The sequence below is a fragment of the Oreochromis niloticus genome, linkage group LG3 (assembly GCF_001858045.2).
Source record: "Oreochromis niloticus isolate F11D_XX linkage group LG3, O_niloticus_UMD_NMBU, whole genome shotgun sequence".
In the NCBI taxonomy this organism is placed as follows: domain Eukaryota; kingdom Metazoa; phylum Chordata; class Actinopteri; order Cichliformes; family Cichlidae; genus Oreochromis; species Oreochromis niloticus.
In genome coordinates, this window is record NC_031967.2 from 33,030,615 (window position 1) to 33,045,032 (window position 14,418).

The 14,418-nt window shown below is 42.3% G+C and overlaps 2 protein-coding genes and 2 non-coding genes across 8 annotated transcripts; 1 reads left to right on the plus strand and 3 right to left on the minus strand.

The window, feature by feature from the left end:
- Positions 1-521: 521 nt before the first annotated feature.
- Positions 522-7,687, minus strand: rps4x (ribosomal protein S4 X-linked). Its single transcript, XM_003457730.3, has 7 exons — positions 7,619-7,687; positions 6,978-7,055; positions 5,298-5,478; positions 3,108-3,205; positions 2,540-2,711; positions 2,290-2,447; positions 522-680 (listed from the first exon to the last, which is right to left on the minus strand). Exons 1-7 carry the CDS (start codon positions 7,619-7,621, stop codon positions 579-581), a joined length of 792 nt encoding a protein of 263 aa, XP_003457778.1. The 5' UTR covers positions 7,622-7,687; the 3' UTR covers positions 522-578.
- On the minus strand, positions 1,619-1,691 carry LOC112846594 (small nucleolar RNA SNORD61). Its single transcript, XR_003219603.1, has one exon. It is a non-coding gene; the product is annotated as a small nucleolar RNA SNORD61 (small nucleolar RNA).
- On the minus strand, positions 4,305-4,380 carry LOC112846593 (small nucleolar RNA SNORD61). The gene has a single exon (XR_003219602.1). It is a non-coding gene; the product is annotated as a small nucleolar RNA SNORD61 (small nucleolar RNA).
- LOC102075798 (nascent polypeptide-associated complex subunit alpha, muscle-specific form) lies at positions 7,062-9,139 on the plus strand. Of its 5 annotated transcripts, none has more exons than XM_019353337.2 (4): positions 7,062-7,258; positions 7,373-7,440; positions 7,591-7,721; positions 7,919-9,138. In XM_019353337.2, exons 3-4 carry the CDS (start codon positions 7,620-7,622, stop codon positions 8,651-8,653), a joined length of 837 nt encoding a protein of 278 aa, XP_019208882.1. In that variant the 5' UTR covers positions 7,062-7,258; positions 7,373-7,440; positions 7,591-7,619; the 3' UTR covers positions 8,654-9,138. The 5 variants fall into 5 exon arrangements, with proteins under 5 accessions (XP_019208882.1, XP_019208883.1, XP_013121166.2 ...); XM_019353338.2 differs by having other exon boundaries at positions 7,376-7,440; XM_013265712.2 differs by having other exon boundaries at positions 7,062-7,440; positions 8,156-9,139.
- The last annotated feature ends 5,279 nt before the right edge of the window (positions 9,140-14,418 follow it).

Here is a 14,418-nt window from a genome sequence, read left to right on the forward strand (position 1 = left end):
TCAGCCAAAAGGAGCTTTCATAGTGAGTCAGTTACAAATGTTAGTGTTTAAACAGTTTAAACTACCGATTTACACACTGTGGCCAGAAAACCCACAAATTTAGGATTAAAATCATAATAAACCTGCTTCGTCTTCAGGATCCTGCAGGTTTAACAAACAAATGTCACAGTATTCAATTTTTCAAGTAAAATTTAAAACTAACACCCTGGTTTTTATTATGCCGTCATAGCCTTATGTACTTATCTGATTGCTTTCAGTGCACATTTATTGGTGATTTTAGTGACTGTTGTATATACTGTTGTTTTTGCATAACTTGCACTTTGGAGGTTGTTTAAACTGTGCCATATAAATAAAGTTTGACTTGAATGTAACTGCTGACTTTTTCTGGTTTGACCATTTTCACTCAAAAGCACCATTTAAGGAGTCAGTTTTTCACCGTCTGAGACACTTTGAGGTACTTTTAGGACATTAAGCATGAAAAAACACATTTTCAGTGTAATAACACACAAGACCAATCTGAGTGTTTTGTAAATAACAGTTTATTTGAAAACCAGGGATCAGGCTGCTTTTGGGCCAGTTTAGCTGCTGCTCTGTTTGGCGGCCAGCCTCTTGTCTCTCTCCTCGGCGATGGTCAGACGGATTCCCTTTCCTCTGGGCAGGGACACCCACGGCTTGTTGCCCTACGATCAGACAGGAGATCAGAGCAGTTAGTGCTGGTCAGAAGATAAAATACACCTGAACAGGTGAAATATAAAGCCGGAATTTCAACTCAAAAAGTGAATACAGACATATTCAAGACGGCCACAGTGCCACAGATTTATTCAGAACAAACAAATCTCTTTAAGTGCTCAGTGTGAGAAAAACGCCTCAGTCTGTAACAGTAAACAATGATCCTCAATTGTGTTAACATTTATCTGCGCGCCAACACTTCAACAAGGAGCCGTCACTGAGGTGAAGAAAAGAGCAGCTCCGAGGCCGCCACATAAATGTCTCGCAGCAAAGAGACGACCGTGCCGGCGACAGATCCGATCACACCGGCCGCCAAATAAATGTCAGGCAGCAGAGAGGAGCGTTTTATTAACCACGCTCCCACCGCAGGGCCAGGTCCTCGTAATCATTAATGTGCGATTCAGTGGGACAGAGGAGTTCATAAAGCTTTTCACACCACTCGGGTCCTCGCTGTGAGCCAAAATCAGCAGGAAAACAAACGCAGAATGTGTGTGTGTGTGTGTGTGTTTGCTTCGTGGCACTTTACTCCCTCTTGTGGACTCTGGTTGTTGCCAGATCCAGTTTGCTTTAATGGCCCACGCTATTAAACATGATGGCTTTCAGTAGTGCGTTTCCTGGTATAAAGCACGCAAATTTATGACTTTTCCAACATTTTACTCTCCTTGATTTTGATTTCAGACAAAGACTTTTTAACGACATGCAGGAACCCGAGTTATGCACCCTGTCTGCATTTTGTTTCCTCCCGGAGGACGTAATCAAACGCAGGGCACAGCACTCGGCGTTAATGAGTCCAATATTAAACCATCACTGCTGTTTGTTGCTGCACAGGGCCTCAGTCATGTTCCCACGCTCAGTTCACTTAAGCTGAAGTTTCCAGTGTTTGGTGATGGAGCTCAGAACTTCTTAGAGGAATTGGTAGTTTATTTTCATCACTAATCAAAACCACAAATCGTCATCATTGCTCCAAAGTCACCTGACTCATGATATAAAATCACTTTTATATTTATATCTTTTATGTCAACCCAGAAGACCGTCTTTAAAGACTTATTACTAGATTCTGATGGACCGCTTCTATTTTAACCTGCACAAACCATAAATATGATCAGGTTATTTTAACCAGTGCAGCTTTTTATCTGTCTTTATGGTAATCAACTCAGCAAGAAGGTGAGATTCAGAAGTCAGAAGTAGCAAGTCAGGGAAACTGAAAGGAGGGTTTAAGCCAGTTTGTTTACACTTAGTAAGTAAAAAAAAAACTACACTTTTTTAAAAAGCTCTACTTTTAAATCTATGAATGAAAACCTTGTTTTACTTGAAAAGAGAAAAAAAAGGAAGAACCCTCATGATCATTGTAAAATTCAACACTGCTGTGTTTTTACTTGACAGTCAGTTGTTGACTATACGCAGACACTGATACACCGCTAGTAAACTTCAAAATACTTCGGATTGAATCATAATAGAAGCACAACTTTGAGGAAATTTCTTCTCACTGGACCAATTTTTACATCCCCCTGGTCCAGATGCTGTGCACTGCAGCTCTGCAGACAGCGATGACTTTCTCACCTTGCCAATGACAAAGATGTTGGAGAGCCTGGTAGCAAAGCTGTTGCCTGTGCTGTCCTTGACGTGCACCACGTCGAAGGAGCCAGGGTGACGCTCCCTGTTGGTGATCACACCGATACGCCCCAAGTTAGCACCACCGGTCACCATGCACAGGTTACCTGGAAGAGGAGGAGGGTGAAGATCAGCGGTCAGAGATGTTTTTCATTAACGGGAAAACAAGCCTGCAGGTTCTGCAGAGATCTGAACGTACCAGTATCAAACTTGATGAAGTCTGTGATCTTGCTGCTCTCCAGGTCGATGCGGACTGTGTCGTTGACCTTGATGAGTGGGTCAGGGTAACGGATGGTGCGGGCGTCGTGGGTCACCAGGTGAGGGATACCCTTGGTGCCGATGATGATCTTCTTCACCTTGCACAGCTTGTACTGTAAGAGGAAGAGGACGTGCTTTAGGAAATGCGGACATTTCCTGTAAAAACTAAATCCCCAAACCTCATCATACGACCAGCACGACTGACTGAAACACAGAATTTGCTGATACCAACACCGGTTTGAATCCAACTCATGAACACCGACTCTGGCACAAACAAAACTTCTGACTGTGATTTTTTTTTTTACCTTACAGTAACTGAGTGAGGTAACTGTGCGTTTGATTTGTTGGTACAGAAAGAGAGAGAGAGAAAAAAAAACATAACTGACAATAGAAACTCAAAAATTAAACAGTGTGGGAATGACAAACACAAAAGCGAAAATAAAAAGAGTACTATAGTAACAAATGACCTGCCTGTACTATGAGGGTTGAGGATGAATTAAAGCTCTCACCTTGGCCTCCTCGGCGGTGATGCGGTGGACGGTGAAGCGTCCCTTCACGTCGTAGATCAGACGGAAGTGCTCACCAGTCTTCTCGATGCTGATCACATCTGCGTACACAAACAGTGCAGGCGTTAGTTGAATGAATCCCATGGTGTTTCAAACCAACAGCTGCTCATCAAACTTTGTTAAAAAGCAGAAAACTTACACTCTACCTTCATACATTTAAGAGCTGATGTTTGGATGGTATTTAGCACCAATTTAAGGCCTCTGATGCTGAAGTTGGCAATTAAACACAGAATGAATGCCAGGATCAACTTATTCAGGTATTTAAAATCAGGTATCTATTTTAGGGCACACTTAACTTTTTAAAACTTTTTATTTTCTTTATAAATCTGGCACCGCTATGTAATGGACTACCACTACCAGAAGGGGGCAGTAATATACACAAAGCGTTTGCCAGCCAGCCAAAAACAAACCCAGAGCAGAGAGCGCCAATAAAGAAATGCTGTGAGAGTAAGGTGTGAACAGGCAAAGGTGATGACTGCTCAGTGTGGAAAGACTGAGGTCCACTCAGATCTGCCAGTTAAAGCCTGGTCTTCAGAGCGCCATTCGTTGATGGGGACATCCTCAGAAGAACATGCAACAGGTTTTAATGGAACGTTTTTGCTTTAAATGACACAGAACCCAACAGCAACACCTGAAAACAAGCTCATTCAAACTGACCTATGACACAAAACACCAGAGTCATCAATATTACAGCTGCAGTGACCTAGTGTTTAGCGTGTATGTACGGTATATAAATAGGCCACGAACATCCTGCAGTGGAGGCTTCCCTTGGATTTGGAAATTAAAAGGCCACACCTCCACGTGAGGCTGTTGGCTGGTGTTGAAGTGGAGAGAAAACTGATGGCGGCGCGACTGTCACCGCTGTCCAAACGCCTGCTCTGAATTACTGGCTTGGCTGCCGTCACTGACAAGCAAAGAGACAAAGCCGGCGTTCAGAGATTTATTTCCCTGGAATTATCTGAAGCAGTAACTCAGGTTATTTTGGAAACTCTTGCTTTTCCCAGTCTCTCCAAATCTCTGATACAGCTACAGCTGTGACTACATGCTGCTCATTGTTCCCACGGACTCTGAAATCTACACAGTCCTGTAAGCATTTATACTGGAGGCTCAGGCACACACTTAACATTACAAGTCTTGTTGGAGCTCAGAACTTCTTAGAGGAATTGGTTGTGTAATTTCAGCTCATTGCTGATCAAACCAACAAATTCATCACTGCTCCTTTTGCACTAACCATCCAAAGACTATTTACAGAGCCGCTCATTCTGTGAATCTGTCAGCAGCAAAATTATCACATTCAACTATAACTAGATGTGAAAAAAATAAACAAAACATAACTACTTAAACTTTAAGACTGAAACTTTGAATCCTACAAAAAAACAAAATATAGGGGAAGCTAACACTGAAGCTAAACTAAAACCAAATCAATTACAAAACACTTAACTAACCCTGGTCAGCAGGAGCGCCAATGTTACATCATACACAGTTTACAAACTGGGATCTCACGTGATTTAAGAATAAATTCAAACTGGGGAACTTTAAACATTTTTTATATTCTGGCTTATCTGAACGAGCAGTAAGTGTAACTGGAGATTTCAGCTCTTCGACAGGCAGTCATCTCACTACAGGCAGCATTTGATGTTTTATTGGCAGACGAATTTGACGCCGTTACTTGGATTTGTGGTTTAAACCTTGTATTCCCACCTGTGTAGCACACACTCAGGAGTGTGTTTGGTCTAAAATTACCCTCTGCTTTGGAGAATTTTTTTAGTTTTACAATTTTTTTTTTACTCCATACAAATATACACCCTTAACTTAGCCAGTAAAATTACAAAGCTGCTGCTTTTAATTTCCTGCATGACCTAATTTAATTTCTGGAACCGAATATTTGGTTATTTGTCATTTTATATTTAATAAGCGGGCCATTAAAACAGCAACTACTATAATACTTTTTCTGGCTTCTTACTCACACACACACACACACGCACACACACACACACACACACACACACTTCAGCCAATTCACAGGAAAAATGAGATGATTGATGATGGACCTCATTTTTCATAATTTAATGAAGTTGGAACATTTTGAACCCTTCAGCAGATCTGAGCTGTGGAGAAGTCTCTAAAACTCACCCATGAATCCAGCAGGGTAGGTGACATCAGTGCGGACCTTGCCGTCGATCTTGATGAACCTCTGCATGCAGATCTTCTTCACCTCGTCCCCAGTCAGGGCGTACTTGAGGCGGTTCCTCAGGAAGATGATGAGGGGCAGGCACTCCCTCAGCTTGTGGGGACCGGTGGAAGGACGAGGAGCCTGAGGAGGAGAAGGAAGCAGGCGTTATGGTCTGTAAACAAGAAGGTTTTTCATGATTTCTGTGCGCGCTCCACTTCAAGCTCATTAGCCAAGTATTTCCCACAAATACAGTCGACTTTGTAGCAGATTCACATGTCCGCTTTATGCACTTGTATTCAAAGTTCATTCACTTGTGTTTTTGACCCTGGCTGCCCAGTTCACTCTCCTTCCTTCTAAGACTCCACAGTCTTGGACCGCAACGCTCCTCCTCGATCTGCACAGGAGCTCCAGTACGAGCTGAAGGTCACCAGGACACAGCATTGGTTCTTGTGCCACTACGCCAAGCATGCCACAGGCTGCAGTGCAGAAGCAGGAGTACCAGCTACAGTCCAACATCATGGAGCAAGAGGTCAAGCCCAGCATGAAAGACTCACTGAAGACAGCTCAGCTTGTAAGCAGCTAGGAAATCCCTTTGTTACAGCTCAGTAAAATGCAATATGACCAAAAAACATTTTTGGTATAATAAAGTAAAAACACTACAGTTCTGTAGACTTTTGTCACCCAAGCACACAGAATCTTTGTAGAGGGCATATCCAATTACTATTATTTGACCATTCATAGCACTCTCACACAAATACACACGTCCATCACAAACACACTGGGTAACCTGACAATGTTAACAGACCATCTTATATCCTTCAAAGTATGTAAACAACAATTCCAGCAGAATAAACATTAACGTCTCTAAAAACTGAGATTTAAAATGACAAAAGCGATACAGTGTCTATGCCACCATCATTTCTCACCCAGTGCCAGCAGATGAAATTAAGCATCAGTTCAAGTGTGATACAGTTTTCACTGCAGTCACAGACCCACATTTCCACCTTAAGACTCACAGGAGTCACCTTATGCAAGTGTTACACTTTCTCCATCCTTCAGGGCAGCCTGAGTGTGTACAACTCGAAGTGGGTTACATAAGCAAGTATAATCTGTTTGTTACACTACAAAATTAGCCCTAGTTTGTTGATCTCATGTAATTACACCATTACATTTGAGCTACATGGCTTAACTTACGGCATCACGGTGTATTTGTTCTTTTCTACCAGACAAGAAGCTGCCAAGATTTGAATAATTTCAAGCTTAAGTATTCAGTCTGCTGCAAGAGTGAAAGGACAGCAAGAAGACGGCTGATGTGACAGAAAAGGATGCTAGGGATAGGGTGAGATGGAGGCAGGTGACTTGCTGTGGCTAGCCCTAAATAGAGCATGTTAGCATTACACAGTCTGCTCCACAATAATAAACGTCTTATAATAACGGACTAAAACACATGCAGGATTAAAGGCGTACACTTTAATATTTTTAAACGGGCACATTTACCCTGCTCCAAACTAACTGATGTTACACTAGCTTACACCCGACATTGTTAACGGAGTGGTTAACAAACTAAATCCAAGTTTTCACACTGAGATACAGAAGTGAACATCACGGGTTTTCAGTATGTATGTGGAAACATTACTTACAAACACTCCGGTGAGCTTGTCCAGCATCCAATGCTTCGGCGCTGCAACGCGCTTCAGGTGCTTCTTCGGTCCTCTGGCCTGGAGAAGAGGCGACAAAGCCGGTTAGCAAAACAGAAAACAACCGGCCTTGGTTCTCCTGAGGCACGAACAAATACAGCTATTTTATAGCAGAAAGCAAACCACGTTGGGAAGGCCGGTGAGTGTGGGTCCTGTTAGCGTGTCGCGCTAACCGAACCCATACTAGCACAGCAGGCTTCGGCCTAGCCGGGACACACACACCGGTAACATCTGTGCCATATTTTAGGATTTAAATTTATCTAGATTTAAAATAAATGAATAAAAAATACGGCACAGCTCAGCTTCCTGACAGTAATACTCTTTTCTTCTTTTTTAAGCAGGCTAACAGCGATAGCCGCAGCCAAGCTAGCAAGCCGCTGCTGACAAACCCGCACAGAAGGATCAGGTCGTCTTAAAATATCAATTAAGAGCAAGAATCAACGCTTTCAGCTACAATTTACACATCCTCCGTTTAATAAGACGCTAGAAATTAAGGTAGGACACATAAAAGTTTTGTAGTATAAAACATAAAAGTGATGTTTAGGGATTATTTCAGAAAGGAACAGTGAGGGGAAACTGCTCACCATGTTGGAGTCTGCGGGGGAAAGGACCTCCAAGCTTCCGGTAATGCGTGATAAGCCCTGCTACGGCACACTGCGAGGGACACACCTAGTGAAAGTCGCTGGGGTAATTAGAACATGCTGCTAACGTTCTTTCTTGGCTTTTATTGCTTGTGTTGTAAACTGCATTAATATCCTAATAGCAGTACTAGTGGCTAGTACATCACAGCCATCTTTAAACGCTTATTTGAGCAGCCAGTTTTGAAGTTTTATTTACATTACCTAAAACATTTCACTGATCACCAGGGCATAATGTCATGACAGTTTTTGTTTTTGGACTACTGCAAACCTACCAGTACCTTGGGTGTTCTGCCAGTCCCTGCGCCTATACCTGCTCCCAGGAGTACACTGGACAGGCTCAAACATCAGCCACATTCACCAGAGCCTGCTGTGTGCCTTGCACACCCACAGTTAGAAGCGTCTCCACCAGATGCCTCCGTGCCGTCTGGTCTTTTTCTACCAGAGGTCGTCCATTGTGTGATCCTGTTCTGTCTCCGCCAGAGGTTGCCTGCCTACACCTGTCTTCGTACAGCTGTCTGGTCGTGCTCCAACCCCAGCCAGAGGTCTGTGCTCTGCCTGAGCCAGCACCTGCCAAGCCACATCCAGCCACGCCTGCCACACCTGGTCTGGCACTGCCGGCATCGCCAGCGCCTGCCACACCTGCCACACCTGGTCTGGCACTGCCGGCATCGCCAGCGCCTGCCACACCTGCCACCCCTGGTCTGGCACTGCCGGCATCGCCAGCGCCTGCCACACCTGCCACCCCTGGTCTGGCACTGCCGGCATCGCCAGCGCCTGCCACACCTGCCACCCCTGGTCTGGCACTGCCACAACCTGCCAACCCTCCCCTGCCCGGTCAGGCAATGCCAGCGTTCCAAACCTGCCACACCTGGTCTGGAACTGCTCCTGCTTTGTTTGCTGGACTCACTGCTCCTAGTTTTTGTTTTTGCACTCTGTAATCTCAAACTGACTCTGAGAACATGGTTTATCTGGTCATAACAATTTGATCATTTTACCCCAGCAGTGAAGTCACTTCATTGACTCCCATTTCAACACAGAACTCCTCTGACTATAACCCAGTCAGTCCTCTTAGCTCATCAGGTGCAGATCCGTGAACTCTTCACAGAAGATCTAAGTCTACTGAAGATGCTTTCAGCAGCTGTGGGCTGTGTCTACACTGAAAAACAGATGAAACCTTTTTCATTTTCACAAGCTTAAATTAATAACCCTGCGTGTCGGCGTTAGCCTGTCTTTTACTTCTTTGTAAAGTTTTGTTTTATTGATTTTGTTGTCTCGTGATGTGCATAGTTCTGTAAAAAAAAGAACATTTTTTTTTCAAGTTTACGTGCAGTGAAATGTGTTATAAAAACAAAACTGACCAGTCTGATAATGATGTTGGTATCTCCAGTTTTTCAAACCTAAAACAAAGAAAACTGTATTAAACTAAGCACAGGAGTCATTATTGCTCATAGACATCAAGTCAGCAGAGGCTCTTCTGGGTTATCTGGATCATTCAGAAAAACAGAACAGATTTTTATCGTTTCATTAACAGTTTTTGCAGAATTTCACAAATAATTATCTCAAAAATTCAGAAAAAAGAAAAAAATTACAGTAATGGTTTAATGGTTTGTTAACTCTCCCCAGAAACAAAATTTTCGGTTTTCAAGCCCCCAGCTCTACATTAATAGAGTTTGGATTAATCACAATGTGACGATGCCTGCCGTGACCAACAGGTCAAGGTCTGTGCACTGATTTTTCCCACAGATTGATAACAGGACCATCTTTAAAATCTCCATCTCTGGGTGGCTCAGATCACCCTGGTCAGGAAATCCCAGGTTTGCAGGCAGCTTGCAGTCTTGTTTACACTCACTGAGATAAAACTCCTCCTTGCTTAGTGTCTTCCTTTGCCAAATGCTTCCAGATGATGCAGATATGCCATCTCCCTTTGAAGGAACTGATCCCAAAGACAAACCTGGACTCCATTCATGCCCAGTGCAAACACTCCCGTGTGCATATTGGCATATTTATTCTAGTGACCCACTTTCATTTCTTATGATCCTTCCTTTTATTTACAGGTGTATTTTTCAGGACAGGTGTTTCCAACAGGATCTCAAACCTACATGTCAATTAGAGAATTTAGAGAGATCTGCAACATGGCCTGCAGCCAGAAGGAGCAGGGATCCATCGAGTTCAGATCTTACACCAGACGTCTGGGGAAGTAGTAGAAGCACTTTTTTCAAAGATTGGTATAGATTTCTGTAAGATTAAACACTCCAAAGGTATAAAGTAAGGACACGTGTGTTTGGATGAAATCTCTAAAGGATATAGTACTGCTTAATCCAGATGGACAGTGTGATAAAGTCCTTCATTTTTTTTCTTTTAACATTTAAAGTTTCTTTTAAGTAGTAGAAAAATTATGAAAAAATCAGGTAGTTTGAATTTTAGTCTGGAAAAAATGGAAATGAAAAAGTCTTAGACAAGGTTTAGTATTTTTTCCATTGTGATTAAAAATGTCAGTGTATGCACTTACCATCACAGGCCAGCAGATGGAAGCACTGGACTGCAACGTTACAGTCAGCGAGACGTTTAAGTTTTCACATTAGTTTCAGTGGAGCCTCACTTTATGTCCCAGCAATCATACATAAATTAACTGTTTATAAATGACCTTCAGATTAATTTAATTGCTTAAACATACGCACCATTATTGTTGTAGATGCTGGACCTTTATTAGCAGGTGTGTTGTTCTATATGCATCAGTTCAAAAGTATTTGCAAATGTCTTTATTTCCCTCCCTCAAACCTCAGAGCTGTGCCAAAAATGGAAATAATTTAAAATTGTTTGCATGACCTCCTTGAAAATCAATTTTTTAAAGCAATCAGTCAACATATATCTGGTTTTATCATTAGGAGGTAGGGATGAGCAGGAAGGAGTTAAACCAGTGCAGGCCTGGCAGGAGAGCAGTGAACCTCCTAAAAAGTGTCCTTTAAACAGAGTTATCCCTTATCGCTATCGTGTCAATGATTTTTACAGTCCTTGATGTGCATTTTTTCATGACTCTGGAGGCCAGAGGCAGCAGTCAAGTGTGTGACAGATCCTTCCTGTCACATGAAAATTGTGAGGCTGCTTGTTGTAGAGCATTTTCAAATATCAGTGGTACTTTAATAAGATGCCTTTTATAGAGGGTTTCTAAGCTGTAATGATGTTATTTGTTATTCTATTAATGAGAGTTTTAACACAGGGTTGCCAAGTTTTGGAAAATCCTCCTTTGTCTTGTTTTTAGTTGTTTTAATGATTTGGGGGAGACCTCTGACATCATGAGTTAAGTCTTCCATCAATCAACAGAGGTGTAACAAACTGTACATCCTCTAATGGAAGCTTCAAAGCATGAGTCAGTCATAGATTCCCATTTTAAAATCCCAAACTTTACAGCATTTAAAAGCATTTTCAAAGCTTTTTGGATAGTTTTTCCTCTTTATAACAGCTGTAGAGGGGTGATCTTTGGTTCACCACTTTGATTGACTGCTGTCCAGACCCATATAGCTGGAGGTGTTTGGTACCTACTTCACCTACACTAATTCTGAACCAGATCTCTTTGTTGAGCTTGTGTTGTTGGTGCATTTCAGAGCATTTTTAATAGAATAACCCACCACACTGCTGAACACTATCCAAGAACTTTGTGCTTCAGTTTATGTGAATGACAGTCGTGGATTTTACTGGTCAATTAGTTATCATTGATTAGCAGACATGTGTGTTGCACCTGTAAAGTTTATCAATGTCCTTCATAACCAAGCTTGCTACCATTACCTGATAACACGATGGATGAATTCAGATGCAACTCTCCCAGGAATTTCCCAGGGATTCCCAGAAACAGGGATCTTCCACTTGTTAGGTTTAGGCACTACTTGACCGTCTTATACAAATATGGTAAATTTAGGCCTAAAGAACAAACAAACAAGCGAACAAATTTTAATGTTGAGTGTTAAAAATGCAGAGTTTTTGGGAGAGGTGGGCAACTAATTTACCCACATTGTCCCACAATTCGAGATACATGGGAAGCCGGGACCAATGTGGAGGATCTTAACAATAAGTTTGTATAAACGTATATAGATTTAATAGCAGAACCAATTTCAGCTTATTGACGCACCCTTCACAACAGTCTCAGTTTATAAGGTGATAAATTTCATATTCAGAATAATTTAGTTCAACTTTTTGGTGGGGCCCTCCACAACAGTACCAGTTTCTCATGTGGCCCCTTAGAAACATTTATTGCCCACCCCTGAATAATATAGCTCTATTAACCAACTTACTCCAACCACAGCTGCAGACCCAGAAGATTTGAGCATGGATCCAGATTTCTAGATAATGATGCTCATGTAGTTTTCATTCAAAACAAACTAATTCTACCCAACTAGTCGACTAAGATCCAAAACCTTCAAATGTAGCCTGGGCTGATGTACACGTCAGTCTGGCAGCAAACAGTGATATCTTTCTGTATTTGACTGTTGGTACAATAGAAGAGAATTAAATATGCATGTCAGCATTTGCAGCAGTCCACTTCTGTGATGCTGTAAATCTACATTAGACATGATTGTGTTGAGTGTTTTTGGAAAATGCACACAAAAAGTTACCACAACCACAACTTTTCTTAAACTTTTCCAGGCCTGCTCTGTAATTTCCTATCAGCCCTATATCACAAAATAAATTTTTTAATGAAGTGAAGGTCAGCGTGATAACATCAGCAAACTTATTTATCTTCCTCACAAAATCTTATTAGTGAAACACAGCTTCACTTCATGTTTTTCTCCCAAAACTCCACGTTTCTCCTGCAGCGGCTCTACTAAGCCACAAAGAGGCTGACTGAGAACTCATCTGAACTCATATTCCACTTTAGAGAGAATTTCAAATTGTTTTGTGAGTTTTGTGAAGAATAGTTTAGTTCAGAAGGTTAATTTGCAGCAGTTAGGGATCAAGAAAAAGAGGAAATGAAAGGCTCTGTACAAATCAAGCATCTCAATCATGAACTTCTCAAGGGAGGAGAGAGGGGACCGTGTTCACACAGCAAAAAATAAAAAAAACATCCTCTCAGCTGGGATTAAACTAGACTGCAAAACAACACACACACACACACACACACACACACACACACACACAGGGACAGTGTGAGGCAGATGGAACAAACCCTGGACTGTCTTCGATCTGAAGAATGTTATTCTGACCCACTTAGACGAGGAGACAGAGGAAGAGGAGAATCAGTGCGTCTGTCTGCTGGATTTGGAGGCGATGAGTAGCATCTTTATTTCTTTCGCCGCGTCAGTGAAGTGATTGTTAAGAAGGAAATACCCAGAAAATCCCTTTTTTGAAGAGCAAATAAGGCCTCCGTCAAATTACTCATTCAACAGGTTCTCATTAATGGCTGGCGCTCGTGTTTCATTAAAGAAAGTCGGGGCTCATTGACTGAAACCGAGAGCCTTATTCACATCGAAAAGTGGCAATGTGCAGCGTGCTTGTGCGGGAAAGGGCGAAAGGACTGGATAAGTGTGTGTGTGTGTGTGTGTGTGTGTGTGTGTGTGTGTGTGAAGGCTCAGCTGTTGATAACTAAATAAATCAACAAGGATCTGCATGTTTCTTTTTTCTCCAGCAGCAGCTTTTATGTGGGCAGATTTCCAAACTTGCAGCTTGTTTTTGAACTCTAAAACCCTGTGCGGCCTGTATAACTGAACAAGCACCTGCTTCATGCCTGCTACTCGCCTTACCTTTGTTGTAATACCATCCCTGCGCTTCTGTGTGTGTGATGGCTTTATTTCCAAGCTTTTCTATGCCTGCAAGGATGCAAACACAGGCAGGCAGGTGTGTTGTTTTGTGTGGTCCAGGAGGAAACCCACAATGCTCAGATGACAGACACACCGGGTCGAGGGTGAAAGGCCTTTGTTCCTCCCTTCTCAACTTACCACAAAAGATATACTGTAGGTCGGAGCCTCCATCCTGACACAACACAGCAAAGCCCCTATAGGTGGGTGAGGGATGGGTGAGGAGGGTCAGGTGTCAGCTTGAAGCCCTTTGAGTCAAAAGCATGTGACCATTTGTGAACTAACCCAGTAACCACATCTGTCAGGATCACAAAGGTCCTATAGTTTAGTGATGTATGTACAGCATATCAATATTAAAGGCAAGTCAGTTGTGACATTTCAACCACAATCATAGCTGTGCAGCCTGAAAGCATGTTTAGGTCAACTGAAAACGTGTTTCTGTGGGTTATCTTTGCATTTGTACAAACATGTTCGTGTGAATGTATCACCTGTGATGCACATCAGGGCCGTAAGACCACTAACAACCCCCTGAGACCCAGCCCTAGCTCTGAACACCAATCCTAAAAAAGAACTTTTTCTGGGAAAAAATGGGAAACAGTTTGAAGTTTTATCCAACAACTTTTAAATAGAACAAAAATTATATATACAGCACATGGACAAAAGTATTGGGCAACATGTGTTAATCTTTAAATTTAGGTATTTTTAGTCCAATTGCCACAGGTGCAGGAAATCAGGCACCAAGCTTTTATCTTTAAGAGTGGATCTTTCCTATGAACTCACAGAATTCGAGTGGGATACTGTAATTGGATGCCACCGCTGCAACAAGAGTGTTTGTGAAATTTCCTCCTTCCTAGATATTCAACCATCATCTGTGGTGGGATCAAAGTGGAAGCATTTCAGAACCACAGCAACTCAGCCATAACGTGGCAGACCAGGATTGTGCAAATGTCACCAATG

Bases quoted from the DNA above. Each gene is read 5' to 3' on its own strand.
- rps4x (XM_003457730.3), bottom strand. The intron at 5,479-6,977 runs GTAAGTAATGTT...TCTCCTCCTCAG, and splicing joins ACAAGCTCACCGGAGTGTTT to GCTCCTCGTCCTTCCACCGG. The intron at 2,712-3,107 runs GTGAGAGCTTTA...TTCCTCTTACAG, and splicing joins TCACCGCCGAGGAGGCCAAG to TACAAGCTGTGCAAGGTGAA.
- LOC102075798 (XM_019353336.2), top strand. From the start codon at position 7,620: ATGTTGGAGTCTGCGGGGGAAAGGACCTCCAAGCTTCCGGTAATGCGT. The intron at 7,722-7,918 runs GTAATTAGAACA...ATGTCATGACAG, and splicing joins ACCTAGTGAAAGTCGCTGGG to TTTTTGTTTTTGGACTACTG.